The sequence below is a fragment of the Haemaphysalis longicornis genome, unplaced genomic scaffold, assembly GCF_048455015.1.
Source record: "Haemaphysalis longicornis isolate Haplotype H1 unplaced genomic scaffold, Haemaphysalis longicornis Haplotype H1 scaffold_1, whole genome shotgun sequence".
Lineage (NCBI taxonomy): Eukaryota > Metazoa > Arthropoda > Arachnida > Ixodida > Ixodidae > Haemaphysalis > Haemaphysalis longicornis.
Window position 1 is genome coordinate 38955981 of NW_027526203.1, and position 18412 is coordinate 38974392.

Below are 18412 nucleotides of genomic sequence, written 5' to 3' on the forward strand. Positions count from 1 at the left end.
TTGAAAGCCGATTTCGGTTTTGAGCCTGATTGTAATGCACGTGCAAATTTTAAGCCTACTTTTAGTGAGAAACAATATGCTTTAGTATCGTGCAAATACTGTAGTTTGTTACGTGTGCGAATATTTTCCGCTTTTTCAGAATATTTGTTCGTTGCCGAATATCTAAAACTTCTTTGACCATGCATTTCTCAAATCGGGTGCGCTTCGAATAAGGAAAGTATTCAATCTGTATTCAAAATTTTGCATATTCGCATGCCTCTACTTCCAAAGCTGAAGATTGTCAAGGCCTCACTTGATGTGCAGCCACACTGGGCTTCCTTGCACGAAAAAGCCCTGTTAACTGGTGCATAAAAAAACCAGGCTAAAATAGACTGTAAAGCCTGTGTGCCCTTAAGGACGGTGTGTCCTTAAGGGATGAGTTGTAGCTCTGTCGCATGACGCTGTGTGCAGGTGCCCCCCCGACCAATGGGCACCCAAACGCTGCCGACCAGGACCGGAACGCCTCCGCTGAGAGCAAGGAGCAGGTTAGTGGCTTTGTGCCTCCCCGGCCCATGTGGGGCGCGGGGGGTGATCGCATGCTTGCCCCAACCAGAGCGCCGGTGAGGCGCACGACCCCCTGTCCGTGGACACCCGTGGGGGCGGCTCAAGCGAGCTGAGCAGCAGCAGCGGCAGCGGGGGCGGTGGCCCAGCTGACGACGACTCCAACAGCACCTCCGAGTCCAAGACGGACGAGGGTGGCTCGTCGGCCGACGCCCAGCACCCGTCGCCTGGGAAGGCCAAAAAGAAGGGCAAGCGCTGCTCCTGGTGCAACAAGAAGACTGGCCTGGCCTCCACCTATGTCTGCCGGTCAGTCTGCCTCGCCTGCCAGGGTGTCCTGTTCTATCGCACACTGAGTAATGTTTGACAGTGTTTCATTCTTGGCCTGGCTTGCTACGTGGCCTCTTGTCACTCCTAGCCAACAAGGGAAGCGTTTTTATTGATCTTCTTTGAGAAACAGAATTTTGGCCACACACAACCTTTTTGAGCTTGACCACTAGCCGTACCAAGTAAAAATGGGAGCGCTTCTTTGTGGTGCATGACGTCATGCTTGTTGAGGCGTGGCGTGTCTAGACACTAGTGCCACATTTCCCTCTAGCATACATTAGTAAGAAGCTACGCCCAGCTTCAAGCCTGTCAGGTCACGCAGTTGGCTTGTAAATGTGTGGGGAAGAGCTCCTGAGGGGGAGATGTGAGCAAAACATTAAACATTTCTGAACCTCATTAGGAAACAATGAAGTAGCACGTGTGCAGTAGTAATGCACCCAGGAAATTAACAGGAGCCACGAGTGCAGAACTTGCACACAAGGCAACTTTAAAGAAATGTGAAATTTAAGCCAAAACAAAGCTGTTCTCGTCAGAAACGATGAGATCTCAAGGCCAGGGCCCAGCCAAAGTGCTGGGAGGTGACAGCTGTAGAGCCCTTACTCCAAGTACAGTCAATGCTCATTACACTGAATCCATCAACAATGGGCTTCCGGTTAAAATATTTCTGTTGGTTTGTTTGGTCTCCAGGCATTTTAAGTGGAATCCACTCCACTCATAACGGACCCAGCTATAGCAGACTATTGGCTACAGCAGACTACTTAGGGTGAAAATTGTTTCGTCTGAATGTTATAGCAGACTTGCAGGCTGGCACCCAGTGTGCTTTTTCTTTATAACATTATCAGTGATGAGGACGTCGTTTGACAACACAAAGCTTTAGTCATTGAGTTTGTCGTTTGATCGTTGAGTTTGATCGTTTGCATGGCTTCGATTTAGCGCTGGTTCGGCGGGTTTGATTTGGTTAGGCGCACTAAAGCTTCGTGTTTTCCCATCGTCGTTGTTAGACAGAGGGGTAGTTGATTTGTTTGAAGTAAGGTGAGAGAATGAAGACTCGTTTCTTACGTCTGCCAGTCTTGACAAATGTATATAAATGGCAGTCGAAGTGTGATCAGGTGCTGCTCTACCGCGCTTAGTTTGGATAGACCTGTGGGCATCGGAGGGTACATGTATCCGTTTGCGCAGTGGTGACCCGCTAGAGAGGACATAGCTGCATCACCAATACCATCGTTATCACCATATTTTCTTACTATTACAGTGAGAGGAGTCTTGTGTTAGCGTCTATGCAGCTCGCATCAATGCCATCTGTGTCGTCATGGGCTGCCATTATATCTTGTGCTTGCCTTAGTTTCATCATTGGCTCGGATTGAAATGTTTCAGTGGCTGCTCAAATACAATGCCACATAAATGCAGAGTAGAGTTTGTAATTATACAATTATAAAAAGATACATGCTGTTTTAAAAAGCTAAAGGAATAAAAAATAAAGCGCTCTTTTTACGGAAAGTCTGCCCAAACGGAAATGGCTACTGTTCTGCAGACCAAGCTGGTAGTTAACGATGTAACATTTTGGGAGAAACTCATAAAGGCTAATATTTTCAAGACATTTCAAATAATAAATTGTTTGAAAAGCTCAGAAAAGCTTTATGCACGTACCTGTGAAAACATCACCTTTGCGGTGTCTCGCAATGGCAAATTACCCACTCGGTCAAGATGTCCGGACGCTGCTAACACGTGTACTGCTGCTGCAAAAAAGAACTGGGAGGCACACTCTCCTTACCACATTGTGGCCTTGTACTTGTGTAAATATGAACCGATGGTTGCTCGCCAGCACTAGTCCTCTCACTTGCTTACAGTGAAGCACAGCTGTCTTAGCATGCTTTTCTGATGGAGGCGAAAAGCAAAAACGCCCGTGTGCACGAGATTTCGGCGCACGTTAAAGATCCCCAGGTGGTCAAAATTAATCCGGAGCCCTCCACTACGGCGCGCTTCAGCGCCTGCGTTGCGTCGGCGCGTTAAACACCACAATCAATCAATCAAGCTGTCTTAGCATGAACTCGAGTTTCGGCCATTTCGGCTGGAGCAGCTACCTCGTAGACGTAGCAATGCATAGTGAACAAAGCCAACCCACGAAGACGTTTAAAAGGACAGACAACCGATTTTTGTCGAGTATATATTCTCTATCCCAAATGAAAGGGCATCGCTTAAAGCACCTTGACGAGAAACGGTTTTGCTGATAACGCTCTAGAACTTTTTAAATCGAAATTTTTAGATCTACGAGCCGTATGTGTCCCTCCCAAAAATAATGCTGGCAACCATGACATAGAGTAGCTCGGCAACATACTTTTGTCTGTATGCGCAATGGAAAATGATATTTAAAACTTGTCCCCAGCTATAAAAGTTTGAATCGCAGGCTTTCCTGTTCCTTTATGTGTTTTTTTAATGCAACGGTCTATTGTGCACGAATGCGCCATCTGTTGGGATAGACGATATATGTAGTCTGGCTTCACGTTGTGGAGGTGGGAAGTTCAATTCTCCCCGTGCACGACTTTTTTTTTTTTTTTTAAGCTGCCGTTGGCGTATTTGGAAACTGAAATCAAATATTTTGGCAGAACAAATGCCCCTGACTCGGGCAGAATCGTCAAAGCTCCTTCACTGCGTCTGTTTACTGAACGATGCCGTTGATTCTGGGCATGGAGGCTCGGTTAGCCACACTGAGAGCAACCCGCGACGGCGGTCACGCCGCCCGCATCTTTAAAATTTTCAACGTAATGTTTAGAAATACATATACAATTTAACCTTGTACAAATACTTGTGTTAAAGGGTTTTCAATACGTAAATAAACGTTTCAGCAGTTGCAGTAGCTGCTAGGTTTGCAGGTCACGTGACAGGGACACATATTGTAGTGCCAAGTTTCGACACTACGAACCGCCACCCTTCCGATTTCAAGAAGTTTGCTGCCAAATTAAAATGATTTCCGCCAATTTGTTTAGAAATCACTTGTGGTTACCGGGCTGTGCAAAACGCAGGCTTTCATATGAGCTAGAGAACTTATACGCGACAAAAATCGGTTGTCTGCCCCTTTAAGAATCCGATAGACATGCGAAGCCAGCAGCTGTGGTCTTCCCATAAGGCCATAACCGCCCCACACCGACATGGATTCCCAGGCGCAGTTTCCTGTCTAGTATACTTACTAAGAAACTCTAAGGTTGACGCTGCCAAGTAGTGCTAATGGGCGCCTCCCCCTCTGCGACCAGCGGCAGGGTAGCCAATTTCACTGTCAAATAAAGCAAGCATAATTAATGCTGTCGAACATGGTGAAAAACAGGTCGAGATCACCAGAAGTACAGGCCTGTCCTAAGCAGATGGTCCGTTCACCCATCAAGAACAAGGACGCTGCTGAAAGACGTGACCCCGGTGTAACTGAAGAACAGTGCTTTTGAATATGCCAAGTGGTGCAAAAGGAGGTCGAGTCTGCACTTGTCAGTTTTTTATGTAATAAAGAACTCGGGTTCAATGAAGTTTGGCATTCATTATTCCCACGCAGGCATCGTGGTGAATGCCTGAGGTGAATGCCTGAAGCAGGAGGATGGTTCCCACCCATTGTGTGCAATCCATGCGGAGTCCAACTGGTCTAACATTCGATTGCACAGCTGTCCTTCATCAGATTATTTCGAATCAGCTGCTTTACTGACCAGATTGAGATCATTAAAAATGCGGAAATTACTTTGGGGAAAACGTCAGGCAGCCATCCGAATTGTTTCACGAACGGTTTCAGGTAAACCTGCTTCATCACAAAGGGTTTAAAAAGAGCCAAGCTAATTCTCATGGCCACGACTGATTTTTGTAGCTGGTTTATAATTTCTCCTAGTTATATTCTTGCTTTATTTGCTCAGCTTATCATGCGTCTCTACACGCTTGACCTTATGCGCTAGGCCTTTTCCAGGTGCTAGTGCTAAGCTTTGGAAACGCTGTTCAGGCAATTCTTTTCCTCTGTGTGAATGCTGTGCAGAGGTGCTGCAGGCGTGTGGAAAGAACACAGTGTGTGTAGTATGTATGTGCAATATCAATCAAGGTACCCACTTTTGCGCTCATATATACCCCCCCCCCCCTTCCCCCACTGTTTGGATACTGCATACTTCGGATATAGCGCACATTTTTTCCAGATTAAGAGGGTTCGTTGTAACGGGAGTAGACTGTACGTTACAACGGACCCTCTTAATCTGGAAAAAATGTGCGCTATATCCGAAGTATGCAGTATCCAAGCAGTGGGAGAAGGGGAGCGCAAAAGTGGGTACCTTGATTGATATTGCACATACATACTACACACACTGTGTTCTTTCTACACGCCTGCAGCACCTCTGCACAGCATTCACACAGAGGAAAAGGCCTAGCGCATAAGGTCAAGCGTGTAGAGACGCATGATAAGCTGAGCAAATAAAGCAAGAATATAACTAGGAGAAATTATAAACCATCTACAAAAATCAGTCGTGGCCATGAGAATTAGCTGGGCTCTTTTTAAACCCTTTGTGATGAAGCAGAATTCCCCAAAAACCGTTCGTCAGACAAATCGGATTGCTGCCTGACGTTCCCCCAAGGCAGCTGTCACATTTTTTTATTTTAGTCTCCACTGAAATAGCTGATACGAAATAATCTGATGGACAGCTGTGAAATTGAAAGTTGGACCAGCTGGATGGCGCACAGCCACCGACAGATTGCACACTCTTTCGTTACTGCGGGAAAATTGACCGATTTTTAAGGGTCCAAGAAAACATTTTTTTTTTCTGCTAAAAAAATTGGTTAGGCACTAATTACAGGAACAAAAAATGCAGATTTATTTAATGGCCTTTTCAATAACACCCGTTTTATAAATGTTTTTATATACGCCTCGAGCGCGGCACCACTGAAATCCTCCTAGCGGCCCGTTTCGAAAGCAGGCGCGGGAGTCGCCGTCCCGCTCCCCAGTGTCGCCGCTGCTTTTGCGGCATGTTCACGACTGAGATTTAGCGTTTGCGGGCGTTGGAAATCCATGTTAATGTGGAGCAGTCACTCTGTTCGCAAATGGGATGTGTTTACGAGAGTGTAAATGTTTCTGACGCGATATTAGTGTGGTATATTCGGTCTTTAAAGCGCCAGGTGTGTGTGACAGGCCAGCATCGCGGAACCGGCGTATCATGGAGCCGATTGTAGATACACTGCCCTGCATTTACTAGCAGTGTCTCCGTAACCACCGGTTCCTCAGATGTTCATGCTACGGCTGTACACTACGATGTAGCGCTTACGTACTGATACCTGACAGCACGCCAGTTACGTTTGCCAATATCATACCTCATATATTGATCCCCACCATTTACAAGCAAGTGTGTGTTAATTTCGGGAATATTCAATGTAAATACGACGGATAATGCAGAATTACACTCGGGGATCACCACACGAGAAAAAGTCGTCTTGTCGTGAGGTGAGCGCCCGCAAACATTCATCCGCTACGTATATCCTCTGCGAGCAGCGCGCAGACGGGCTTAGAATATAATCGGCGTCCGCGACTTAACGCTTCTTCGAAATATCATCACATGGCACAGGGAGCTTGCAGAATAAAGGAGAAACTGAAATCAGATAGCCTTATCATACCCCACTCTTCCAACGACACCTTTCATCGCTTATTTGTGAACCGCCTACCCTATATACTTCCTAAAATGCGTCCGCCGAACGATCAGCTGTTCGTTGAAGTCGAAAAACAAAACGACAGTGAACGCGAGGTTTGTGTGTGTGATTACTAAAACGTCCATTGCTTGATTCCGCTCTGCATTTGTACACAGCGTCCTCCTCCTCCTCCCCCCCCCCATATGTCTCGCGATATAGCAGTGCATTTCGTGTATTGTTGGTCTGGTGAGCCCTACCTGGCTCAAGTTTTGACGAACGTCTTTAGCATGTCAGAAGCTGCACTGTGTTTTTTTTTTTTTTTTCATTTCCGTTAGAGCTATTATGTTTCTTCCGCACTTGCACAGCATGTATTTTTCCGTGGTTTCATATTAGATTGCCTTGGTTCTTTCTATAGGGCGTGTGTGGGCACATATTTAACGAAGTACAGGCTTGGAATATACTTAACATTTTTGCATGGTTTATATTCTTATAAAAGACATAATTTATTGTCCGGGATGGGTTCATCACATCCCCGAAACATATTTTTCTGCGACGTATATATTCGAAACGAAGCCGCATTCGTTGTCCACGCTGCAAAATGAAGCCAACCTCTCCCTGTGCAGTATCAGGTCTAAACAAGACGACAGTAGAATTCATTTGTGCCTGATGTATTTGGAGGTGACAGGGGTGATATGCTGCTACCGTCGCCGATGCCCGGAAGAGCGGCGACGATGCGCGCAGAACCGCGTCCTTGCGGGTGGCTCTTGCAGGCGATCGCGTGCTCTACGAAGACGCAGCTGCCTTTTAAGTGACCTAAACGTACTCTTTGCTTATAGACGTCATCATAAGTTTTTTTTAGGGCGCCGAAAGGCGAAAAGAAGCGAAACAGAACCAAAACACTGCACGAGCCCCTATCAGCCACGCAGCGCAGATCCCGTCAACGCCGCGGAGAAGTGGCGGCAGGCGGCGCAGCGATCGCGAAGCTCGAGGCGTATATCATAGTTGCGAAAAAATATCAAAATCAAAATTTTTGTCAAAATGTTGAAAAAAAGAAGAGGAGTTGTGTTTAACAAACCACCGGTAGTAGAAAAAAATTAGAATATACATTTTGTAGGGAAACATTTAAAAAACACGCCCTAGAAAAAATGTCGACTTGCGCAGAACAGTTTGTCAGATATATGAAAAAAAATGTTAGCACGTGCGGTGCTCGTGTCATACGGTGAAGCCCAACCTCCAATTCAAAATGTGCAATTTCAGGTGGTTTCATAGAAGAAATCTGGCGGTTTCACATTATCAGAGGCACCAATTTGCCCCCACATAACGTAAAAACATCTTGTCAATGACTGACTTTGCATTTACAGCCAGCAAAATATTTGGGACAAGCACGCGATGTGGAAAAACATGCATGAAGTTGAAAACGGAACGCCGTGGTTGATGCTTGTTGACGTTCACGGTCAGTTATCTCTCAAAACATAAAGTTGAGCTTTATTATCATCTTCTGACGCGCAGTTGTAGCCTTACTTGCAGGAATGAGGTGCGATACGCTAGAATCGTGCCCTGCAAACTTTGGGCGAGTAGCTTTTGCATGATAAAAAAGATCAGTGCAACGAGCCTCCTCCATTGCAGTGCCACCTAACATTTTTAAAATGAAACAGTACAAAAACTTATTGGAGACTCCGTCCGAATAGACAGTTCAACTAAGCAGCAACACTAGACCCGCATAGATACCCTTGTATGGAAACGAAACTGTAAAGGCACATTCCCACTGGCGATGCGCCTCGTCGCGCGACGAAAAGCGACGTCGCAAAGCGACGAGCCGGCCGTCGCTTTTCGGCGTTTTGCGACGGCGGAGCAGGTCGCTCCCGGTCCGAATTCCCTCGTCGCGCGACGGCCCCGCAAAACCGGTAAGCCAATCATGGCCGTGGAGTAGGCTGACGTAGCCGGAAACAAAACGTTTCTTTACATCCGGTATGCAAACGCTGCGGGCGGGCAAGCGAGGACGAGCCGCCGCCGCCGCCACCGCCGCTGGCTCACTGGGCCAGGCGCTTGGCCCGCTATCGCTGTACCCGCCGGGTCGGGCCGGCAAGCAACTTCCCGTGTGCATCGGTTCTTTGGTCAGTGGCTTCAGCGTACGCGTGCACTAATCAACGAATAGCGTGGAACTCATCAGTGTGGAGAAGCGCGTATGGATTGTAAAAGCAAGTAATCATCGTATAGAGCTAGGTGGACAGCGAGACGGTAGGTTGACTTGCAGCCTCTTCGTTCTATCGGCGACTGGTAAACACGCGTAGAGTTCGGTGGCGTCAGAACTTTGCGCCTGTGAAAAGAAGCGACATTTGTGGGCCGTGATGCGGGTGTTGTGGCGTGAAAGCAAGCGTGTGCATTTCTTCGTGCAATATTATGTTGAAAAGAGCCTTCTTGAGTTTGTTATTTTCTGCTCCTCCCGCAACCCGCAAATGCTTTCGGCATTGCTCCAGGTGTTTTAGTTTGATTTCTACCTGCTTTTGTCGCGTAGCATCATTTTCTTTGACTGCGAATGGTTGACGCACCAACGAGGTCGTACAAGTCGGGAAGCAGCTGCGCTGAACGCAGTCGCATCATCGCTCATCGCAAGTGCGAACACCACCTCAAGGCCTCATCGCGCGACGCGCGCCGTCGCGCGACGAGGCACATCGCCAGTGGGAATGTGCCTTGAGGCGATCAGCTGGCATTGCGCTGCTGAGCACGAGGTCGCGGGTTCGATTCCCGGCCGCGGCGGCTGCTTTTCTGATGGAGGCGAAAAGCAAGAACGCCCATGTGTATGAGATTTCGGCGCACGTTAAAGATCCCCAGGTGGTTGAAATTAATCCGGAGCCCTCCACTACGGCGCGCCTCATCGCCAGCGTTGCGTCGGCACGTTAAACCCTACAATCAATCAATCAAATCAGCTGGCAGTGTGCAAGGCCGGTTTGAAGCACTGTCCTCGTCGAAACATATCTGGCGACTGGGTGTGATCTTTTGACTTGCATCTGAAGTTCTTATTGCAGAAATCGAGTTCGGGTGGAGGGAAATCAGGAGCGCCGTGCTTTGTTCGAGGATCAGTCGCTGACGCTTCAGGCGCCATGGCAGGTAGCCTTGAAGTTAGGTAACTGCGTAGTAGCGCTAAATATGAATTTCGCGATGCAGAAACGAAACCGAGACTGTTGTAAACTGTTTGCGAATGGTCCTGGGATAAGTAGAACTACCACACAACTTAGAGCAATGTGCGCAAAGGCAATAAAACTGCCTAAAATCATAAAGTAGCCTTGCAAACTGGCACTGCTTGACATTTTCAGCCGATTTCTGGTATTATTACTGTCAGAGTGCAAACCTGGCGATTGAAAATCGTTTGCTGGTTCATCATTCAAGCCCTGATAGCAAAAAACAAACGCTGATGCAGAATAATTACAAGTGGCACACATTCTTCGTTGGTAGCAGTGACGCGCGATGACCACGCCCCTTTTCCACACCCAGGTGATGTAAACACGTGTCAAAAATCACGTTTTTGTTGCTAAAATGTAAACAGAACTGATTCTGAAAGGCCATTTTCTGATCTAACTCCAAACAGCTTTACTTGTTCGAGCAACGTCTGGAACGCTATGAAAAGGCGCTCCCAAAGTATCGTTCAAATTGAACGATTTTGAATAGGCGCAGTAACGGAATTCACCGAACGGTACGGGAACGATGCATGCGTGGTAATAAACGCCGAACTTCACTGAACCCAAGTGCTTTATTGCATAAAAAATAAACTGACGAGGGCAGACTCGATTCCGTTTGCACCGTCGCGCTTATTGGCAGCGGCCTTGTTCTTGACGGACAAGCGGACAGTTTGCTTAGATAGGCCTGTACTTCTGGCGATGTCGGCCTGTTTTTTCCCATGTTCGACAGCGTTAATTATACTTAATTTAGCCGAATGTGAAATCAGCTACCCTGCTGCTCATGCCGCTGGTCACACAAGAAAAAGCCACTAGCGCTGGCTTGGCTTGGTGGCTTGGCTGTGCCAACGACCCGGCTGCTAACGTTGCCAGACATTCTTGCCAAACTAAACAAAGAAAAAGCATATTGAGTGCCAGCCCCGGGAAGTCTACTATAAACATTCAGTCGAAACAATTTTCGCCTAAAATTTATTCTTTTGTAGCCGATAGTCTGCTCTGGCCGGGTCCATTATGTGCGGAGTGGACTCCATTTAAAATGCGTGGGGGGCAAACAAACAGACAAAAAAGATCTGTTGTAACCGGAAGTCCGTTGTTGGAGGATCCTCTGTAGTTTTGTCCTGAATGAAATCAAAGATAAATCTGTACTGTTTTTTCCACACAGTTTGCTCACATAATTGAGGCTGGAGCGTCCAGACAAAGGCTGCTGGCTTTAGCCAACTTTTTGGTGCTGTGAGTTGATGTGCTTCCTGGGGGAATCGCCATTGGATCTGTTGGTTGGCTAGCACCTATTTCTACTTGCAGTCGCTAATTGGCCCAAATCAGTTGGGAGCGAAGAGGCCACGTGGCAGGTGGCCACACTGCAGTTCCCTTGCTTCTGATGCTTACGAGGGAGTGCGGGCGTGTTCAGGGAAGCGTGTGGACACTGGCCCACTGCTGCTGCAGCTGCACTGGTTGGCCCCATAATGTGAACATTGCTGAGCGGCACTTGCCGGTGCTGTATTGTAGAGCATGGTGCATGCCCTGCTTCAGGCCCAAAGGGCCTCCTGTGCTAAGGGTGGATCAGTTTCAAGGCAGGCAGCACAAACCGCCTTTCCTCTTCAAGTGGGAATGTTCGATGTATTTGGTCGCGTAATGAATGCACCCTCAACTTTGATACCCTTCAGTCCCGCAAACAGCCGCACTGTAGCTCTCCCACTTCACTCGCTCCCTCTGATCATCACACATGCAGTCATGGAGTAATCTCATGGAGCAATCTCATGGAGTAAAAATGAACACTGCAGTGGGGAGTCGTGGGACAGCCAATCAAAACGACGCCCGGCTTTTTTTCTCGCAGCTATTCCCACTCAGTGACGGTGTTGTCGGTTGTTCGTTTCTCTGCTTGTCTTGCACTTCAGTCGGCGATGGGCAGAAATGTCAGTTACACGGCCGGTTTTAAGTTAAAGGCTGTGGAGTAGGCTGTAGAGCATGGGTACTGTAGGCATTTTGGAATTAACCAGGTCCGCACGTGTCACTGTGGCGGAAGCAGCACAACAAGCTGCGTGCTATGAATTTGGAGCGGTGTGCCTCCAGGGGACCGAAGGTGTGAAAGAAATCCTGGTGATGTCCGGGACCTGCGAAAGGCAGGCTGTGTCTTCTCCCTATGAAATTATTGGGATGCACGCGCGAGCCACAGCTAAGAAGCATGGCATCAGCTGCACCGCTGAAGCAATGCGCTTCATGCGACACAACAGCCTGGGCTTGAGGAGGCCCACATCGCATCTTTGCTATGAACAGAAGGATTTGAACTTTCACAAGTTTGTGATACGCCTGTGATGAGACAGAGAGTTTGTCCTGTCGCAAATCGGGAATGCTGACCAGACACCCATCAACTTCAACGTGCCCGCAAACAGGACGGTCTAACAAAGAGGAGCACATACTGTGCTCGTCAAAATGACAGGCGCCACAAAGTGTAATGCTGGCCATCGTGGCAGGTGGCAGGAAGCTGCCACCGTATGTGATGGAAAACTCTGCCGAAGGTGAACTTTCCAGCCAGCATACGTGTATGCGCCCAAGAAAAAGGCGGGATGTCGGCCGACCTTATGGCTGACCTGGCACCCTGCTTCCTCGGTCTCCTCCAGCTGGACAGGTATCGCGGCCACGTGAGAGAGAACATATGCCGGGAGCTGGTAGAGCTGGTCACCGAGGTTGCCATCATTCCGGGCGGGCCCATTTCGGTGCCGCAGCCCCTTGACGTGTGCAGGAACGAGCCATTCAAAGACAGCAAGCACCACTTGTGCACAGACTGGATGGCCCAGGGAGGCACGCCTTGGCGCCGACCGACGAGATGCAGGGGCCACCCCTCGAACTCGTCTGCTCCAGGTCTTGGATGCATGGCGCTCGCTGCCAGCTGATATGATCTCCAAGAGCTTCAAGACCGGAATCTCAAACGCACTGGGCAGCAGCGAGTACGACCATTCGTGGGAGCACAATTCGAAAGTGGCCAGTGACCCTTGTCTAGAGACTCGGATGAAGAGTGGAGCATCGAGAAACGGAAGATGAGTGTAGTGGTATAAAAACGCTGTCTGTTTGCAAATGGTGTATGTGTAATTTACTGCAAAAGGGTAGGCTATCAATGCATCTTATTATTTTTTTTTCTTTTTGCATTACGGCCTCCTTTAATCATCCTGAAAATTTTTTGGGAAAAATGCCCTGCATAGTAAACACACCCCCGACTTTGCTTCGGTTTTACGAAAAAAAAAGTGCGTTCATTATATGACTAAATATGGTAATTGCAGATTCCAATCCTATCCAAACAGACCATTAGTGAATGACAATTGTGACCCCAAATTATTTGCATTCCTTGAACTTCTTGGACAAGTGCAGCAGTGGGGGGGTATGGTGTATTGTATAGCATAATGACAGTCTCTCCCAGTGTTTATTTCCGCTCACATGCATGCATCTTTTTCCTCTGTTTAGCGAAGTACTTTGGCACGGCAGGTACGAACTTAACGAAGTGTTACTGAATGCCATCTTGTATATAATTGCACCACCTCTACACCAGTATAAAACTGAATCTTGTAATGCAAAGGCAGTTTCGTTTCTTCGTGGCAGTGTGGCTGTAAAGATGTGTAACTAGGGTGTCGGGACTTCCATCTGCTTTTGAACGGAATCATGCTTCAACTTCTCCAGTCCGATTCAAAATCCCCCTGCGTGCTTGGTGCAGACATTGCCGTGTATGCCTGTTTGATTGGAGTGATTTCAAAGTGCCCAGCATCCCCAGCAACGCATCAGCTTCGATTCTTGCACGCAGAGGCCTTCCGGCTTCACGTGTTACAGCGTGCTTGCTTGTGAATCAAGAGGTTGGCGGCTTGAATTGGCAAACCAAGGGCTTTGTTTCTCGTAGTTCCAGGTCGCGAGTGAACTCGGGTGTCCTCCTGTGGTTAATTATGCGATTCCACATATGTAGAGGCAGGGCATTCCGCTTTGTTCTGCAGTCATGGCAATGCAGCGACTACAGTGTGCAATTACCGTATTTATTCGAATATAAGGCAAGGTTTTTTTCCAAAATGTGCAGTCTCAAAGTCATACCCCGCCTTATATTCAAAGCTCAGTTTCCCAATATGCCGATTCTGGTGTGACAGTTTTGGTTTCCACCTTCCAACCATTTCCAAGCTTCCAAAAGAGCCCAACGACACTGTTGGAAATGTAACAAAGAGATTTCAGAATAAAACGCATAAAATTTTACACGAACGTAGGTTGCAGATAGTAATTACAGAGTTTCGGCAACTGCAATAGTATTAAATAGTTCGCGATACAGCAGAGGCCATGGCAGCAAACGCCTTCGACCATGTCAACGAGCTGAGCCAGCAGTAGCCGTTCCAAGCCAGTAGTAGCCGCAAAGCTTGCAAACAAGTCGGGACGCCCATTTTGCATTTTTCGTTAGAGCGTTCGGAGTCCCTGCTGCAAGATTTTCTTTCTCTGTGCTTGTTTTACGCAACCAGCGCAATGGCGAGTCGTCGTTGCCACTACGATGCAGCCTTCAAGAGGAAAGTCATAGCAGAGGCGGAAGTCACTGGAAACTGCGTGGCAGGTCGAAAGTTTGACGTTCCCGAGAACAACGTGCGTCATTGGCGCAAACAGAAGACGTCGCTCTTAGCATGCGCCGCGACGAGGAAGGCTCTCCGTGGCCCACAAAAGGTAGCATTTCCCGAAGTGGAAAAAGTGCTGACGGACTTCGTCAAAGAGATGAAGTTACTACCGACATCGTGCAGATGAAGGCGCGCGAAATCGCGTGAGAGCATGGCATTCCCGCTCTCAAGTTCAAAGCCAGCCGTGGCTAGGTGCAGAAGTACATGAAGAGGGCCGGGCTTTCGTTGCGAAGGCGGACCTCCGTGATCCAGAAGTTGCTAGGAGACTGTGAAGAAAAACTAATTTCCTTTCAAAGATATGCTATCGGCCTGCGACGTGACCACGACTTCCTACTTGGGCAGATTGGCAATGCCTACGAAACTTCGATTTTTTATGCCGTCGGCCCAGACCATTCACCAAAAAGGTGATCGCCAAGTAAGCCTGCGCACTACAGGCAACGAGAAGGCCCGGATGACCGTGATGTTAGCCTGCACCGCCGATGGGCGGAAGTTGCCCCCCTTCATCATCCTGAACAGAAAGACTATGCCAAAGAACGAGGTGTTCCCGCAGTTGCCAGGTGAAAGGGTGGATGACGGAAGAGGTTTTTCTTGACTGGATAAAGTCGGTGTGGTGCCGGAAACGAGGGGCACTTCTCGCCCGGAGGTCAACGCTGGTGCTCGACGCCTTCCGCGGGCACCTCACGGAAGGTGTGAAGAAGCAGTTCATGGACAACCAGGCGGAGCTGGTTGCAGGGTTCGCACAGGTCCTTGAAAGCCTTGAAAACCCTTGAATTTAGAAGTGTCAATTTCAAGGCCTGGAAAGTCCTGGAATTTTTAAATGGTCCTTGAATACCCTTGATTTTTCCGGGGAGAATCAATGGCCCTGCCTTTTCACAAGAATTTAAAGTGTTTGTCATGGATTTTAGATGTTAACAAATGTAAAGAAACATTGTAACAATCAAGTTTCAGTGTGTTGCGTGAAATTGCAAGTTTGGTGCATTTTCATTATCACAAGGCAACATTGGGAGCAGGCACTTGTCAGTCCAATCCATATCATGATACGATCCAGTGAAAGCCAGCTTCTGTTCTCTATCTTGCATCTTCCATCTAGTCTGTGCCTCATACGCTCCATCTACGTTTGCTTTTACGTGCAAATGTTGGACATACACGTAGTTCATCCTGCCTTGAAGCAACACTTGCTCCAGCTGATGCTCTTGCTGACAAAACAGCAGATGCAGGCAACATGAACTAAGTTTTGAAATCAAACAGCCTCAGAAAAACACAAAGAAAAAAGAAAAACCTGTAAATATTAGCCATGAAATAAAAAAAAAATAAAGCTGGGGGAGCATTTACGAACCCGTTAGCACCTATCTAAATGTGCACTAATGTGCTTAGGTATTGTGCAATAAAAAACCTTTGCATTGTGTTGGAAAGGTTATAAATAATCTCAGATAAAACATTACATGGGAACCTTGAAAATGTGTTTTCTGGTCCTTGAAATTCCTTGAAAACCCTTGAATTTTTGCTTTTGAAGCCTGTACGAACCCTGTGGTCGTCATTCTGGGGGGCATGACAAGTCAACTACAGCCGCTTGACGTTTGCCTTAACAAGCCCTTTAAGGCACACGTCAGACGGCTGTACAACGAATGAATGGCGTCTGACACTGTGGCCCTGACGCTGTCGGGACGTCTGAAGCGGGCGTCCCCGTCTATGCTCGCCCAGTGGGTGGTCGACGCTTGGGCAGCGTTCCCCAAAGCCATGGTTGCGGCATCGTTCCGCAAGTGCTGCATTTCAAATGCTCTTGATGGTGCTGAGGACGATGACCTCTTTGAGTGCACAAGTGACAAGGAAGACTTGGATACCACCACCTCTGAAGACAGTCTCTAAGTTGCATTTCCATCTCGCTCTGTATAAGTATCGTTGTGTGCAGATAGTTCATGAATACTTGGTGTCTGCTTTGCTGAAAGGTAAGGAATTTAGTTGCCTTTTTTCTTTCGTTATTTCGCCTTATATTAGTGTGCAAACTTTTCCTTTTTCTTGGGTCCTTCAACTCCCCCCTCGCCTTATAATCGTGACCGCCTTTAATTGCCCAGTGGCAGAATGAGCGGGCGGGTGGGCAGGTGCTGGAGGGAGGGAGGGAGGCCCTTTGAACTACCCGCTCAAGCGGCCCTTTCTGGGTGTGTGCAGGTGCGGCAACATCTTCTGTGCTGCCCACCGCTACGCCGAGGCCCACGCTTGCTCCCACGACTACAAGGCGGAGGGTCGCTACATCCTGCAGCGGAACAACCCTGTGGTCAAGGCAGCCAAGCTGCCCAAGATCTAGCTCCTGCTCCCACTACTACTACTCGCATCGCCCCAAGGATCACCCACCTGGACAGCGGACAAAGTTTTCTCACAACAGGCGCCTGCTCAAGAGCAGTCCTGCGCTTTAATCCCCCTCTTCCCACCTCTTCTGTGTGCATGCTTGTCCTCCTTTTCTTTTTCCCCTCTGCCTTCATTTTCTACATACTTTCACACAGATTGCGTGAGGGTTTTCCATCTTTGTCTTGATAGCTTTTCTTTCATTTTTTTTTGTCCTTCCATGAAGGTTGTGCGAGTGGGTTCTTCTTCTCTTAACCTTCCCCCCCCCCCCCCTTTTTTTTTTTCATTCACGCAGGTGCATGCCTTTTCTGATCCTCCTGCCCTTTTTTATCCCTTGTCTGTTTTTTTTCTCCTTCCGCGCAGGTTGTGCGAGGCTTTTTTTCTTAAGCTTTCTCGTTTTTTTTCTCGCCCTTCCCCCTGCCGCCTCTCCGGGCATGGGGGGTGCTTTGTGGGCACCAGGCGGAGACTTCCCCCTGAGGAACACTCCGCCGTAGACGACCTCCTTGCAGGCCTTTGTGCTGCAGAGGACTTGCCGGGAAGAGACGTGTGTGCAACTGGACTGAAGGACTGCACGGACTAGTGCGTGGTCGACTGTGACCTCTTCCTTTCTCCTCCTCCCCCCCCCCTCACTGGCAGTGCCCTCAGGTTTGCAAAATCTGCGCCGCGTTCCAGCGGTTACTCTCTCCCCTCCCCCTGCCCCCTCTCTATTGGACTGGGTGTGCCACGACGACAGGCTGCGTCTCCCTCTCCTCCTACCCTTCGACTAGGACTAATGTTTTTGAAATTACACTTGAATAAATTGCAGTTTGTGTGAGTCTTCTCTTGGCTGTGGTGCGTGTGTTGCTTCTTCCTGGCCAATGGGCAAAGTGCAGCCAGATTGGTTGTGGCTGGAGTGAGTTACTAGATTGAACTGGGTTTGAATTTATTCAAAAAGGTGCCGGATTTTCGAACTGGTTATGGCTGATCGCAGTTGTGTGTAAGGCAGACATCAGCAGCCAGCAGGCAACAGGTTTCCCGAATTGTCCAGGAGACTCCCAAATTTCTATGGTTTCAAGATCACTAACGCGCAAGGCTTGAAGGTAGTGAAGCTGTATGCAACCACGACCATCGTGAAGGTTTAAGGGGGACGTGGGGATCAGATCATGAAAAGTTTTTTTTGGAAGTGGTAGTGGTGGTGGCAAAACTTTTGAGCTTGAGGGGAAAGGGAAGGGGAAGTGGTCAGCCTCCCATGTCCGGGAGGCCGCGAGCCCGCGCCGATTCCAGAGCTCATTTTACCAGGGCGAGTTGCTGCTCTGGTGCTGAGCTGGTCAGAGCGGATTCCCACTGCTCTAGGTTTGGGGAGCGAAAAGGGGTTGGGTGATACTAGTAAGAGGAAGGCCACACGCTTGGCAGTTATGGGGGAAGAAGGATGGGGAGATGTGAGAGAATCGTGCGATTCTATTATAGAAAGTTTGTCTAAAGGTGGCAATATGCATAGGCTTCACGTGGGGTAAGGGATCGGTGGGGAGCAGGGTACCTTCTGTTTGTGTAGTGGAAAAGGATGGAGCTATAGGTAGAGTTGAGCAGTGTTAAGGTAGTGCTTGCGGAATCTGGACGTCCCGTGGTGTCTAGCCTTACAGAAGGGAGTGCCCGGTTGTGGAGAGCGCGGGTTGCGGCATGGGCCGCTCCATTCCCAGCAAGACCAGAGTGGCCAGGGGTCCATACTATTGTTATGTCTATTTCTTCGGGGAGACAGTGCAAAATGGGCAGAGCTTAAGGAGTCACATTTTCAGATTG

The 18412-nt window shown here is 48.4% G+C and overlaps 1 protein-coding gene across 2 annotated transcripts in view; it reads left to right on the forward strand.

Moving 5' to 3' along the window:
- LOC144175974 (AN1-type zinc finger protein 4-like) overlaps positions 1 to 17454 on the forward strand; it is a 77154-nt gene extending 59700 nt beyond the window's left edge. For both annotated transcript variants that reach the window (XM_077705059.1, XM_077705060.1), the window contains exons 15-17: positions 451 to 524; positions 593 to 846; positions 16463 to 17454. In XM_077705059.1, the coding sequence (XP_077561185.1) occupies positions 451 to 524; positions 593 to 846; positions 16463 to 16598 (464 nt within the window). In that variant the 3' untranslated portion in view covers positions 16599 to 17454. The remainder of the gene's footprint in view (positions 1 to 450; positions 525 to 592; positions 847 to 16462) is intronic.
- The last annotated feature ends 958 nt before the right edge of the window (positions 17455 to 18412 follow it).